This window comes from Phyllostomus hastatus, unplaced genomic scaffold (genome assembly GCF_019186645.2).
Source record: "Phyllostomus hastatus isolate PE091 unplaced genomic scaffold, TTU_PhHast_1.1 phas_scaffold_60, whole genome shotgun sequence".
NCBI classification, from domain to species: Eukaryota; Metazoa; Chordata; class Mammalia; order Chiroptera; family Phyllostomidae; genus Phyllostomus; species Phyllostomus hastatus.
In genome coordinates, this window is record NW_025334038.1 from 9,182,637 (window position 1) to 9,197,879 (window position 15,243).

At 39.8% G+C, this 15,243-nt stretch overlaps 1 protein-coding gene across 3 annotated transcripts in view; it reads right to left on the reverse strand.

Annotated features, from left to right (window-relative positions):
- NCKAP5 (NCK associated protein 5) overlaps window positions 1–15,243 on the reverse strand; it is an 881,281-nt gene that overhangs the window by 62,481 nt on the left and 803,557 nt on the right. For all 3 annotated transcript variants that reach the window (XM_045826267.1, XM_045826268.1, XM_045826269.1), the window contains 2 exons: window positions 4,263–4,577; window positions 1,665–1,801 (listed from right to left, as the gene is read on the reverse strand). In XM_045826267.1, the coding sequence (XP_045682223.1) occupies window positions 1,665–1,801; window positions 4,263–4,577 (452 nt within the window). The remainder of the gene's footprint in view (window positions 1–1,664; window positions 1,802–4,262; window positions 4,578–15,243) is intronic.

Consider the following 15,243-nt stretch of genomic DNA (forward strand, 5'->3'; position numbering starts at 1 on the left):
GGACTGCACTCCTGGCTGCAGAATCAGGGTGTTTGCAGACTGTCTTGTCAGAGCCTATTATTCCCCATGAATCCCAGAGGGTACAGTCACAGATGTATGGGATGGGGCTCTAAAGTCTCTTAGCGAGAGTGTCATTTGGTTGGAAATTATAAAAAACACATTTTAGGATGTGAGCTCTTTTAACTGTGGTTATAAATTCAAGCACTTATTCATTTCCTTTATTCTTTCATTCATTTACTCATTCATCCACCCATTTAACAAATGCATATTGAGTACCTAGTCTGTGCCAAGTCATATGCTAGGTTCTGGGGGTACAGAGCTCAATACAGCAGATACCAGTAGTCTAGCAAGGGAGATGGCCATTGAGGATGACAAGTCTATGGGCTATGGTTCCAAAGAAGACCCCTGTTTAAAGTTCCCATGGGACTCCAGTAACATTTCTGGGTATGAGGAGATGTATTTTTTCATCCATTCCTCTAGTCAACAAACATGGGTAAAACCAAGTACCGTGCTGGGTACTGGAAATATAAAACTAGCTGCTTCTATAAATGTTCCCTCCCTGGCAGTCAATGAGGCAGTTCTAAGTTCCAAGTCATGGTGGTGACTCTTAAAATACATGGCAGGATTTCCAAAGGGCCAGGCTGGTGGAAGATGATGTTCAGGGGATGTGGATATTGGGTGAGGAGTGCCCTGCCATCACATGTCTAGGGCACATCACTGAGCAATTCTCTCTCTTTCTTGAAATTGCCAGAACCTCTTTGTCACTGTTACCACCTGGGGTTTCTAACCAGTTTCCCCATCCACCTCTGGATCTCATTTAGGGTTTTTTCTCTAATTTTGGGATGGGAGAGCCAAGACAACAGAGCAGTAAGGGTCATGGAAGGGCTGCAAAGCTCTGGTACTTGGTCCTATGTCTTTCCTCCCACCCTCTCACTGCTGGGTACCACCAAAGACACCAAAGTGGGCCAGCCCCACGTCAAGTTGAGATATAGTGAACAGGCTGGATATGGCCTGAATAATTAGCGGAAACTGGTAGATGGGAGGAGGTAGAGAAGGGAATACCAAGTACCCAGAGACATGATCAAGAAGTCTCTGAACCATGAGCTCTTCCCTAGGCCCAGTCACACAGGAAGGGTCTGTGCATATCTTCTCAGGGTGGATGAGGAACCCATAGCACAAATGACAGAGATTAGCGAAATGCAGGTCTCACTGTCCCTGGCAAGTTATTAGGCCACTCCAGGCCTCAGTTTATTCATCTCTAAAAGGAGTGTAATTATACCTGCTTTACCTGTCTCATGGGAACAAGGTAAAGGTTAAAGTCACTGAGGAGATAATGAAAAAATATCATCCAATCATTCTAAATGGTACTCTTATGGCTCAGGAGAGTAAATGCTTTGTCCACAATGTCTAATCAGGGCAAGGCATCCATATCTGAAGAATCTGGGTACAGATCCGTGACAGCACTTTGATTTCTGCCCAAGAGCCCAGGGTATTACTTAATAATTCAGGGCTAAGAGTGAGCCTTGGGCCTAGGTTTTCAGTTACTAAACCAACAACCAATTTGATTTAAAATTAAATCTGTCATAAGAGTGTTTAAGGAGTTCACTTTTCACTGTCAGAACCAACAGGTGGAGGCTGCCCTCCTGTGTTGGCCTCCGCCTCACCTGGGCATCCTCAGGGAGGTCTTCAGCCCTCCAGGCTGGAAGTAGCTCCCTGGCCATGGTGTTTTCAGCATATTCGAATGATGAGCAAGGTTGAGGCCTTGCCACTGCTTCATTCTGCTTTTGGGAACTGATTTTTCCTAAATGAGGAAATGTAAATGAAATTACAGTCAACTTTCTTTAGCTCTATATAAATTCAGGGAAGGGAATGGGGAAGATATTCAGAAATAATAAAAAGATACAAATATGGTGAAAGCTGCATTTCCCAACATTCTGCACCCTGCAAGTCTGTGTTAACACTTGTCTGCATAATTCTGCACATCTATAGAGGATGTTCATTCCACCATAGAGACCAAAAGGCAAACTGTCCTCGGACCACATTTTCATAAAATGTTGATAAGCTTTTCATGTTAAGGAAAGGTTCAGTGGGCAAACTGGGAAACACCAGTGATTTCTCAAGTGTTAGTTATTCATCAAATAACTAACAGTTTCCTTTTTGGAGTGCTTCTCAGAGTCTTCATTGTGCTAATGGGGACAGTCATAATTTCCAAAGTGTGATTTAAATTTTCAGACTTTCCCCAACACTATTTGAGCAGGAAACTGATTTCCCTAGAATACCTGTGAAGATTATTTTAAACAATAATGTTAGGAAACTTTGCTCAGAGGCCCTTAAAAATTCTGCAGGGCCATTCTTCTCAAGCTTTGATTTGCATGTGTGGTCAGCTGAGCTTTTGTTAAATTGCAGATTCTGATTCAGTAGGTTTGGGGTGGGGTCTAAGATTCTACATTTCTGACAAGTTTTCAGATGATGCTGATGATGTTGACCCATGGACAACATTTTCAGGAGCAAGGATGTAATTAACAGAGAACAATTAAAGTTCCTTCATTACCCATAATAGTAGATTAACCTGCAGAGTGTATTCCTTCTCATGCCAGGAAGGAGATGCTGCTATTATCCTCCAGTCTTGATGGTTATTAACAGGACATGCTGAGATAACCTGTCTATATCGTTTTACTTGTGAGTAGAAGCAAAGTACATAGTTGTATTTTCATCAATGCTGTGAGATTTGTACAGTTACTTCCATTTTTGATATGGGGATAAGAGAAAAAAACAATTCAAATGCATACATTAAGTAGGAAGTGACTGCTCTAAACCACTTTCGTTTTGTTCCAGCTGGTTCACCATTCCTTATTTTTTTAAATGAGTAACCAATGACCACAGGAAACAGAGAAGCCTTGGAAATCTGCCTGTGCCTCTGAACCACAGTGACAGTATCACTGGGTGGACAGGAAGTGTTGGACAGACGATACAAAAGTATCCGGCACCATGTTGACCTCACACTTTGCCATATACTACTTTTTTAACAACTCTTCATGTCAATTTAATTAAGACACAAACTGGTGCTATGAATATTGCAGCAAGATCAGAACAATCTCCTTCCTATCCCTTTCTTATAAAGCAATTCACAGCTTACGGTTTCTATTCAATTTGTTATAATGACAGTGTTTAATCATGGCATCTACTCAGCAGCCCACCGCTGAATTGAGGTCACACATGTGACTATTCAGGCATGAAGCACATAATCTATAACTAAGATTTTGCCCCTGAATCTCTGGTGGCTGTGTCATTAATTAACAATGCATTTATTTCAAAAATAATATGCATTCCAGCATTTCAATACATAGCCTTGGCTTGAAATGAGCAGAAGTTTGTGATGGAACATTTATGCAGTTAGTGTCACAGAATGATGGAAGAACTCAGCCAATCACATTTATTCAAAGATGTTTAATTAAAAGTCTTCTTTTCTAATTTTTCAATAGCCTATACTATATTTTCTATTTGCGGCTCCTTTCTCATCATCAAATAATAAATGAAAGTCTTTAGAGTTCTATTTCATATGCTTATGTATGTCATAAATGTAACATAAGCCATACAAGTTAAAAATTATGTAGTGCCATCTAGAGTGGCAATAAATATTTTTAATCTTGAGGGGACAATAAAAAACTTTGACCCTTAGCCTGGTCCTATCTTTAATCATGAAAGCTTATTTTAGCTGATGGTAACCAGAAACTGCTCTTGGTGGAAAGGCTCACTCCATTCTGTTGCAGTTAATGTACAATCTACTGCTGACATATCCACCTAGGTTTTTTTTTATCACTCAACATATGAGGATAGGATTATGTCAGAAGACACACATGTCTGGTTAGAGGGCAAACAACATTTCAGTTAACTTTACATGGCTCTATGCTCAGAATTGGTCTATATTCCAAATTAAGTTTTAAATGACAAAAGCACATGTGTATGTTGTATGTTTTTTTCTTAATTTATATATCCATATACCTATACCTACATGCTTATTTCCTTTATATGTATGTACACTCCTTAACATAATGCAAAGAGCAAATAATATTTAACACTTGTCCTTTCACTTTTTGGTTGAGGACATGCAGGGATTTTCATGCATCCACATTTCCATTAGGCAGAGGTCACTCACTGGCCTCCGGGTGGAAACATTTTTTACTGCCTGTTTTCCATTTCATCAGCAAGTGCATTATTTTGGTAGGAAAGCAATCTAATTTGGAAGGTAATAGACATTTTACCTGCAGAGGCTGGTTTGGGGAGGCGACTCTGAAGAGGTCGCACAGCCCTGGCAGTCACAAGGGGGTCAGATGTGGAATGAACAATGGCATTGTCTGCAGAACCGTGGCTGTCACTGGAGGAAGGCACTTCTCTTTCAAGGGTCTGGGCTCTGATGGAAGGTGCTGCACAAAGGGCTGGCTGGAGACACAGGATGGGCTCTGTGTCCTCTGGGGAGTCTGATTGGCACATGTACCGTCCCGTTGAGCGAGTTCCTGAGTCTGGGAGTGGGAAGGTTCCGATCCCACTGTCCAAGGTCCTCATTTGGCAGTTTGATTCTAGACAGAGTAACATAATGAGGATTAGAGATGGCTCACGTAAAAGGATAAAAGGATCTTGGGCATTTCGATTGCTCTGGAGGAAAAGGGACACCTAGAAGAAAGAAGTACTATTAATGGTGTAGTAAATTTCCAGTGAGTGGCATGAAACAGACATTTAATTGAACATGAAAATATTCCCTTCACATAATAGAAGGTAAGAAGGTCAACTGTTACTGGCAGCAACAGGCATATGTACATATACCCTAATGGTTCTCTAGAGTTATAATAGAAAAAGAACAGTCATTAGAGACTAAAAATTACTTTTGATCACCCTTGTTTCAATTGGGAATCATATGACTTCAACCAATTAAGTAAAATTTATTAACTGAAATAAGAGTAATGAGCACAATAACAAATTGAAGTGGTGTCCTAACAAAGGTAATTGTTCATCCCCCTTATATGATTTATCATCTATCCTACTGTTAATTAAGTCTGTGGCCTCTCAATTTAACTGTGAGGAAAAGTGGCTCATATTCTCCCCAAAGTTACTTTACCCATGGTAGTATCACTTATCATATGGACTTCAATTAACCCAACTGCCATTTGAAGTCTTTTTTTTTTCTGGTATAAAATATAGGGAACCATTTTATTTTAATGGCAACTAGTTTCTCTCAATACTTTTTATTACATAATCTATCTTTTTCCTATTGATTTCACTTGTAACTTTCACTATAAACTAAATTCTTGTAAGTAAGAATACTTCTATTTTAAGAAGACTAGAGAGGTACTTCCTGGCTTTCATTCATACTTTATGCAATGACAAAACTCATCAGTACCTTTCAGATTTCTTGTCCTTCAGAGGGATCCCACTATTTCCTAAAACAAATTAAGCTAACTTCACCATATGTGTGTGACAATTTTCTGCTAATCATATCTCATCTTCACAAATACATTATCTGAAAAAATTATTATATATTTAATTTTTGAAATGGTGATATGGTTTATTCAAGCCAATGAGACAGCTTCTAAGATCTGATCGACACCCCACAAAACTCCTGTTTATCTAATAATCTTAGAATGAAATAGTCTTAGTAAAATTTATATCAGTATCTAATAAGTTTAAGACTGGGTAAGAGGCACACCTCAGCACTGTATTAGGCATGGTGGGAATATAACAGCATATAATGTAATCTTTGTATCGAGAGGCTTAACAGCTAACATTTCTGTGGTGCTTTATGGAACTGTGGCTGGGAGTGTGGTCTCTGCCAGTCACTAATTGTGGGAACCCCTGCACGAGATCCTTCACCTCTTAAGGTCTAGGTTTCTTACAGAGTTGCTGTGAGGATAAAAATATGTTCACCATCATGTTTCTAGAATTTAGAATGATACCTAACATTGCTGAAAGAATAAAATAACAAATGGTTTCACATACAAAATCCTTAGTATACTTAGGTAGTAGTAGATATCTGGTAAGTAGAAAGTTTATCCTTTAGTACCTTTCTTATACAATAGCATTTGACTCTCAGCAGTTAGTACATGAACTCCAGAATTTGCGCATCCTCCATTCCTGAAACCTCTTTGCTGTGAGTAGTAAGAGTTCTGTGAATTTCCTAATAGTAAAGTAAGAATAAAGGGGCTAGGTACAGAGTTGGCATTTATAGGTCTGATAGGTTTGGTGTTTGGTTTTGGAAGCACTCAGAGGATGAGTCCCTGTCAAAAGAGAGTCTTCAGTCTCCAAAAAGGATATTTAGTAGGAAGATACAGATAGCCTTTCTCCAGTAGGGTGCCATTTGGCTATCTCATATGCTGTAGCACCTGAGACTGGTCACGGACTGCGGAGCCCTGAATCATGCAGCTATAGTCTGATATCTTTCCAGGATCACAAGGGCTATGTTTTAGATCCATTCACTTCAGGGCCTCCACCTGGTCAGCTTTACTCTAAACCAGCTTTACAGATGATTCATTACCTCCTTTATTCATTTTCTCCTCAATTAAGGAGACTTAATTGTTACAGAATGGCCTTTTGAGAAATGATCAGCTGTTTCATTGGGGAAGTGTTGCCAGAGGAGTTTGAAAAGAAAGACCCTACTAGTCAGAATTGAATGTCTTTTCTTTGTTTTAGCCCAGATATACAACACTCAGATTTAGTTATGTTCACGTGTTGTACTTGGGCAATTCTAAATGTCTGAACTATTTTAGTTTCACACAGAAACGGACCTTCATCAGAACTGAATCAGCCTTTGAGGACAGGAACCAAAGATTCATGGGATTAACAGCTCAGCTGTGATACAGTCCTTATATGCCAAGCTGCCTGCCATAATAATTTCCTCCCAGCATCTTTGGGATTGCCACCCCTGAGCCAAAGAGTGCTCAGCATGGAGGGATGCTGGGGATTCTTTTCCTTTTGTGAAGATGGATCATCATGTTTGGTTGCTTATTACAGCCACCAGGAGTTCACTACTTTCTTTGTATCTCTCTTTATCGTCACAAGCCTAAAGGTAAGAGCTAGTACACCATTCATAAATGAGGAATCACAGCTCTGAAAGGTTAAGTAACTTGCCCCAGGCCATGTGCTATAAATAAAGCTTTCAGATTTGACCCTATGCTTCACCATGAAGGGACACCGATTCCCGAAAAAAGCATAGGTAAATCCAGAAGTGGACTTCACTGAGTTAATAGGTACTGAGGCAGCCTTGTGAGCAGAAGGCTCAGGGGATGGCCCCTGCTCCTAGGCAAGGTGCTTGGCTTCTCCTCTGAAGTTGGTGCAGGCTGCTGGCTTCTAGCTGGTTCCCAAGCTCCCCATCCTGAGGTTGGCATCTACTGTTGACATTCCTGGCATCTAGGTAGCGGCTGTGGAATGCAGGCTGCCTATGTGTCCTGATCTACACAGTTCCTGAAAACCACGATTGCCTAGCAACGCTCTCTTCTGCCCTCTCAGATCACATCTGCAGAGTTCCATGCCAGGGTCTTCCTGGGATGTACTTCATCTTCACAAAGAACGTTTTCCTGTGTTTCTCTATGAACTCTTTTCCCACCAAGTGTTTTATGGTTCAGAGAGCACTTTATCCAATCCCCTCAAATAGATACTCAAAGGGCAAAGTAAGATTCTTGGCTGCCTTTCCTGTGATATTCTGAGGAAAGACCCTGAACACCAAAACCCACCTATGGTGACCGGGCCTACCTCACAAGGCAGGAAATAGGGCAAGAAGGGATCTGGGGGTAGGAAAAATGATTAGGTCAGTCTAAGTCTGGTGTCCTTCTGAGGACACCAATATTTTCTGGTATCTGTCTGTTTAAATTATTTTTCTTTCCCTTCATACTCTTGTCATACCAGAATCTATAAAATAGGACTTTTGATATTCCTGACTTCTCTGATTCTCTGAGAATTGTGCGCACTGACATTAAATTCAGAAACTGCCTGCTATTAAAGCCATTTTTATTTTTAAAAATTACAGATGGCAAATGTAGTGAATTTGAAGGACTCATCTGTAAGTACGCATTAAATGAGGTGTGGACTGTCAGGGACTCAGGTACTATATGCCAAGTTTCAGCCTCAAGCAAATTTCTCCAGAGTGCATAAACCTTTGGAAATGGAGCTTGTATTGAAAATGCTGACACCTCCTTTATGTAGTTTCTTTAAGGCACTGTAAGTTTCTCACAGTTCATATAAATATTATAACCTGAAAAAGGGTTAGATACTGTACTTCTGAAGCCAGTTTTTTCCTCAGAGAATTATAAGAGCTCACAGAATAATTAAATGGCTGTGATAGAAACAAAGTTCAAAGGGGCAGGACAGCCTTGCATCTCAAATGAGTTGAGTCAGTCCTGATCTTGACAAGTTTTTCACATTTTTGGCTGTGAGAACAGCTGCCAAGAGGACCTTGCTAGTAACTTCAAGGGTTGGGTTGCTGGATGGACCTCAGGTTTTATTGCTCCAAAGTTGCCAATTATGTTTTTGAGCCTGGTCAGCCCTCCCACCTATTTTCCATTGTCCTATTTGCTTTCTTTCTATCTCTCAAGGTTGGTTCTCTCACTTATCACCAACAAGCCCCAGATATTTCATGAGATCACTTACAGCAGAGCTTCCTAGTCCTTTTTTAAAAAATCCTCACATGAGTTTATGTTTATTGATTTGAGAAAGAGAGAGAGATGAGAAACATCAGTTGGTTGTCAACCTTAGCTGCCATGACCGGGGATGAAACCCACAACCCAGGTATGTGCTCTGACCAGGAATTGAACCTGCAACCTTCTTGGTGTACTGGATGATGCTACACTTCAACCAACTGAGCCACCTAGCCAGGGCTCTAGTCCTTTTAAAGTCATGGCATACACCGAAAGTATACAGCTCACTGAGAAAACACCAGCTGCCCCAAGACCACTGGTCACCTGAGAGCTGAAGCCTCAACATCTCAGCATACCTTGGTCTATTTAGGGCATGTGAGCAACAGAATGGTAGGGACTCTCTTACTTACAGGGTGGACTCAGGATCTTGTTTACTCACACCTTGAATACATCACCAAGGAGATGGATACCTTTTTCCGCCTGTTAGCATCTGATATGGTAATTTCCAGGCTCTCCTTTTTTGGGGGAAGGCTGTTGACAGTACGCATTAGGAATACTGTCTGGCACCGGAGCTTTGAAAGAAGTTATTGTGCCTAACAGGGAGATGTTTAGCCTGGGTGTGAGCATCCCAGAAGGGTGAGGTTCCACGTGGGTGGTGGCAGAGAAGAAAATTTGGAGAAACATTTCCACTGCATACTTTAATTTTTAAAGTATTAACTTAGGCTGCATGATACAAAATGCCCACTCAGCTCATCAATGAGCATTCTTCTCTTGTGCTCCTTGTACCAGGTGCCTCAGCAGGTGGCTTTAGTTTCCTCATCTGAAAATTTAGATAAAATAAACTTCATCATAGATCATCATAAAAGCATCATAGGGGTGCTTTGAGGACTAGACATAAAACACATAATAAACATAGCATGGTATTTCCACCAGGTATGTAACTGTTGTTCAGAAAATGGCAATCACTCTCAAAATCAGTGTTATTAGACTATAAGCATCCTAGGTGCAGAATGAATTTTATTTATCTCATTTATATCCCCATATCAGCCAATTCCTGATTCTATATTGCCCTTATTCCACAGCAAGTAATTATATGCTGACAAAGCCAATAATAATTAGAGGCTGGTAGAGTACCTGATATCTTCTCTATCACCAGTGCTCAGCACAGCGCCTGACATGTAGTCTGTTCTCATTGAATATAATGAAAGAATAGATGGATAAAGAACACCTCTAATCTTTAGAAATTTTTTCCTGAAATTAAATTGAATATGAACCTTTCCTTTTGAAATCCCTATCTGCTGCTTTTTGTTCTGACTTCAGCAACCAAAGAAAACAGCTGACTTACTTCTCCTGTGTAGCTCTTTTTCATGTATAGCCAGACTTTATTAATTCAGAAAGTCACAAGGATAAGATCATTCAGAATTATTGAATATTTTAAAGACTGATTTCTTAATACAGTTAAGCCCTTAGAGCAAGGGTCAGTGACCAAGATGAAAGATAGCCCATGGAATACTGCCTTACTATCCTGCTCAGTATGTGCTCCCCACCCCACAAAAGCATCACTGGGTGAGAAGGTCCCAGGTCTAGCAAAAGCCACTGTGGTATCATCACCCTGGCCCTTATCCTCAGGGATTCTACATGCCATGCTGAGTGCTGACATGCCTTTCAACATCAGCACCCATAGTAGTATAAAAACTAAGTTCTCACAGAGTTAAGTTCATAGGAGACATTTGTAAGAAGGAGATGAAATTACTCAGTAACTTCCTACATTTATTTATGTAAAATAATTCATTCTCTTAGCAGTGTTGTCTGTGCTTCTTCCAAACTTGTTTTATACTCTGATTACACAGGAGGTGCAAAGGGAAAGCCCATTTCTATTTTTTTTGTAAGATTTTATTTATTTATTTATTTATTTATTTATTTATTTATTTATTTATTTATTTGAAAGGGGAAAGGAGGAAGAAAGAGAGAGAGAGAGAGTAACATCAATGTGTGGTTGCTTCTCATGTGGCCCCCACTGGGGACCTGGCCTGCAACCCAGGAATGTGCCCTGACTGGGAATCAAATCTGCGATGCTTTGATTCACAGCCTGTACTCAATCTACTGAGCTATGCCAGCCAGGGCGGAAAGCCCATTTCTAACACTGACAGTCAATGTATGTCCAGATTAGTGGACTCTGAATTAGCAATGATTTTGAGTGTTTGGAAAATGCTACCGATTAATTTTTTTCTCAAACTTCTCTTCTACAGATTAAAGTACTGCAACTTTTTCTTACAGATCTGAGCTCACAAGTCTTTAATTGCTTGAATTTATAAATCAAAATTCCTGGTGTAATTAATATATCTGATCAAAGATATTATATATAGGATAGGCTTACAAAAACCTGACTTGAGTTCTAAATTCCTCTGAATATACAGAAAAATGAAATTAAAAGATAATAGGCTTCAGAGTTGGAAAGACTAGGCTTGAAGACCTTCTTGGCTACCTGCCAGCCATGTGACAATGAGGGATTTTTAAAAACTGTTCTAATCTCATATAACCATAGCTCATTTGTAATAAACCTGGCACAATGCTCATTATAAAAAGGTGCTCAGTACGTTTCCATAAGTGGCTGTCAGGGAGAGGTGAGGGACACTGTGAGCTCAGAATACACACATTGTCATGGAATCTAAGGTGAACCAAACTTCTTCTGTTGTTAGTGTCCCACTGCAGTGCCTGGGCACATTTTACTGAACAACTACCCTGGCTACTTCCTAATCAGTTACCTTTTGGCAACCATTTCCTTGAGGGTTAGTAGATCACAATTAATGGCCAATTATGAATATGAAGCAAAGTAGTTGAGTAGGTATCAGGTTGCCTCATGGATAGAGAGGAGGGAGTCCATTTTCTCAAGAAATCCATTTGGGAGTTGGCACTGAGAAAGCCTTTTTTAAAAAAACCTAAATAAATGACATTTACTGATGCTCCTTTGTTCACAGACTTACTGTATTTTCACAGAACAGCCCAAATTAGTAAGTCATTATTTTCAGTTAGCAAAGATATAGCATATCTATCCTAAAAGGTTACACTTGCTTCTGCATAATGATCTGTCTACCCTCTCTTACAGATTCAAACAAAAAACCCCCTCCATAATCAGGTTGTTTTTCTTAATACTCATAAATCCTAGGCAAACAAAATAAATTAAAAATGCAAACTCTTGACCTCTGGTCAAGATGGAAGCATAGGTAAACACACCTTGCTTCCTCGAACAATTACATCAAAAGACTACAAAACAAATATCACCTAGAATTGTCAGAAAATTGAGCTGTATGGAAGCCTGACAACCAAGGATTTAAAGAAGCCACATTCATCCATATAGTAGGTGGGGTGGATACATAGAGAGGTGCAGAGACACAGAGAGGTGCAGAGAGGTGCAGAGACACAGAGAGGTGCAGAGAGGTGGAGAGGCACAGAGAGGTGCAAGGAGGTGGAGAGGCACAGAGAGGCATGGAGATAGGGAGTGACATGAAGAGGCATGGAGATACAGAATGGGCAGTCCCACATCCACATGTGGTGGATAAAAATCAGGAGGGATACCTTGGGAGTGAAGGATCCCAGGCCCTGACCAGACCACACAGACCAGGGTGGCAGTGCCAGTAAGATAAGTCTCCATAACTTCTGGCTGTAAAAGCCCAAGTAGGGTTTAGGGTGGCAGAAGAAACTGTGGTATTCTCAAGAGACTCCTCTTAAAGGCCCTGCAATGGACCTGGGACTTACAAAGACTCACCCCCTCTAGGATTCAGCACCAGGGCAAAAGCTGGAAGGGCACTACTGGTGTATATAGAAAAATTGAAGTGACTGGAAACAGGCCGGGTACTGGGAGAGAGCTTCCTCCCAGACAAAACTCCAGAGGCCAGGCAGAGGCATTGTCCCCTCTCTAAACCCTGCCCCACACAGAGCCACAGAATAGTTACACAGGTTACTCCTGCCCTGGCAATTACCTAAGTCTCTGCCCCATACAAATTACAGGTGTACTTATCTATAATAGGCTACACTACTAAGACAGGAAGTCAAAACAGCTCTACCTAATACACAGAAACAAACACAGGAGGTGGCCAAAAAGAGGAGATAAAGAAATATGGCCCAAATGAAAGAACAGAATGAAACTCCAGAAAAACAGCTGGAGATAAGCAACGTACCAGATGCAGATTTCAAAACACTGGTTATAACAATGCTCAAGGAACTCAATGGATACTTCAACAGCATAAAAAAGACCCAGGCAGAAATGAAGGCTACATTAAGTGAAATAAAGAAAAATCTTCAGGAAGCTGACAGTGGAGGGGATGAAGCTGAGAATCAAATCAACAATTTGCAACATAAGGAAGAAAGAAGTGTTCAATCAGAACAGCAAGAAGAAAGAATAATTAAAAAGAAAAACAAGAATAGGCTAAGGAGCCTCTGGGTCATCTTCAAATGTACCAACATCCAAATGATATAGGTGTCAGAAGGAGAGGAGGAAGAGCAAGAAATTGAAAGCTTATTTGAAAAAAAAATAATGAAAGAAAACATCCCTAATTTGGTGAATGAAATAGACATACAAGTCCACGAATTACAGAGAATCCCAATCAAGGTGCACCCAAAGAGGACCACAACAAGACACATCATAATTAAAATGCTAAAGTTTAAAGATAAAGAGAGAATCTTAAAAGCAGTGAGAGAAAAGCAGAGAGTTACCTACAAATGAGTTCCCATAAGACTGTCAGCTGATTTCTCAAAAGAAACTTTGCAGGCTAGAAGGGACTGGGAAGAAGTATTCAAAGTAATGAAAAGCAAGAACCTACAACCTAGATTACTCTATCCAGCAAAACAATCATTCAGAATTGAAGGGCAGATAAAGTGCTTCCAGACAAAGGAAAACTAAAAGAATTCATCATCACCAAGCCATTATTATATGAAATGTTAAAGGGAATTATCTAAGAAAAAGAATATCAAAACTATGAACATTAAAATGGCAATAAATTCACAACTATCAGCAACTGAATCTAAAAAACAAACTAAGCAAATAAGCAGAACAGGAACAGAATCATAGATATGGAGAATATTTGGAGGGTTATCAGCTGGGAGGGAGAAGGGAAAGAATGGGGGAAAAGATTCAGGGATTAAGAAGTACAAATTGGTGCATATAAAATACACAGGGGGACATTAAGAACAGTAAGGAAATGAAGTAGTCAAAGAATTTGTATACATGACCATGGACATGAACTGAGGGGAGGATTGCTAGAGTGAATGGGAGTACCAGGTAGAGGGGCCAAAGGGGTACAAAGAGGCAAAGGGGCAAAGTCTGGACAACTGCAATAGCATAATCAATAAAATATATTAAAAAAGTAAAACCAAACTCTTTTTACTTTGGGTTTACATTTGATCATATCTAGAAAAATTTCAATCAAACATTCAGTGAGGTCCCAACACAATTCATCCACCAGAAGGAGCAACTTAATGGATGTTTCATCTTCAGACTACATTATTAACTAGCATGCTTTCCTATAATGCAAGTAGTCATGTAAATAAGTCTTTGTATGATTCTCTCCAGTTTCCTAAACATCTTTAAGCTTCGTGTTGTATTGGCAACAGAAACAAACTACAGATGGGAGAACAGATCTCTTTATTTGCACATCCTTCTCTTCATCTGCATGGCTGAAATATGCTAAAAAAAAAAACTAAGCCTGTTGCCAAAGAAACATCAATTAAATGTAGCTTATTTGTTCTAAGTTTACCCCATGGTTTGGTCAACACAGTAAAAAAATAACTGCACTGGCTATTTATTCACAACTGTTGGGTAGCTTTGGAATGCATGAGACCCCTCAGCCTCTAAATTCAAACTGGATTTAAGCTTCTGGGGTTTGAAAAGTGTATAGGAGAATGTAACTTTGCTTTCCAATCCCTTGTGGTCTCTTTGATATAAAGAAAGACTGGGACATTTAGGGTCTGGTACACTGATCCATAGAGAATGCATGTAAGAAAAATTTAGGAAAAAATGACAGAAAGTTAAAGAATCAGACCATAAAGATGAGGGACAAGCTATTTAAATGGATATAAAATTTGTTCCATCTCAGTCTGTGTTGGTATCCCATGAACCAATACTCTGTGTCTGATAGTAACATCACAGACAATATTGTGGTGGGGTAATACTCCAGGTAATAAACTGGAAAAGGTCAGAAATGTTTCCCAGATGCTTGTGAAGACCATGAATTCATATAAGTCCTCCTCAAACTTATTTACAAATTCAGCTGACATAACCTCCAAGAAAAAAAGCCCTTAAGATTACTATAAAATGTGTTCTTGTCCATCACTGATGCTGAAACAACCTCTCCTAAGATTCTAGAAATGGCTCATGATCTAGTATTCTGAAATTTGCTATGCAACCTCCCACATTCTTCTTGATTAGACAAATTTTAGTAATTATCTCCAATATCTTATTCCTCCAGAAGGAAAAAACTCTTGTAATTTCCACACAACTCATTCATGTCTTACTATGTGGCTTGTCTTGTTAAACAATGACCAGATTTGTATGCAGTATTTATTGTGATACACAAGAGCAGGCTAATGTGACCACTATGGTTTAATGACCAGGCCAGCAGTCAGT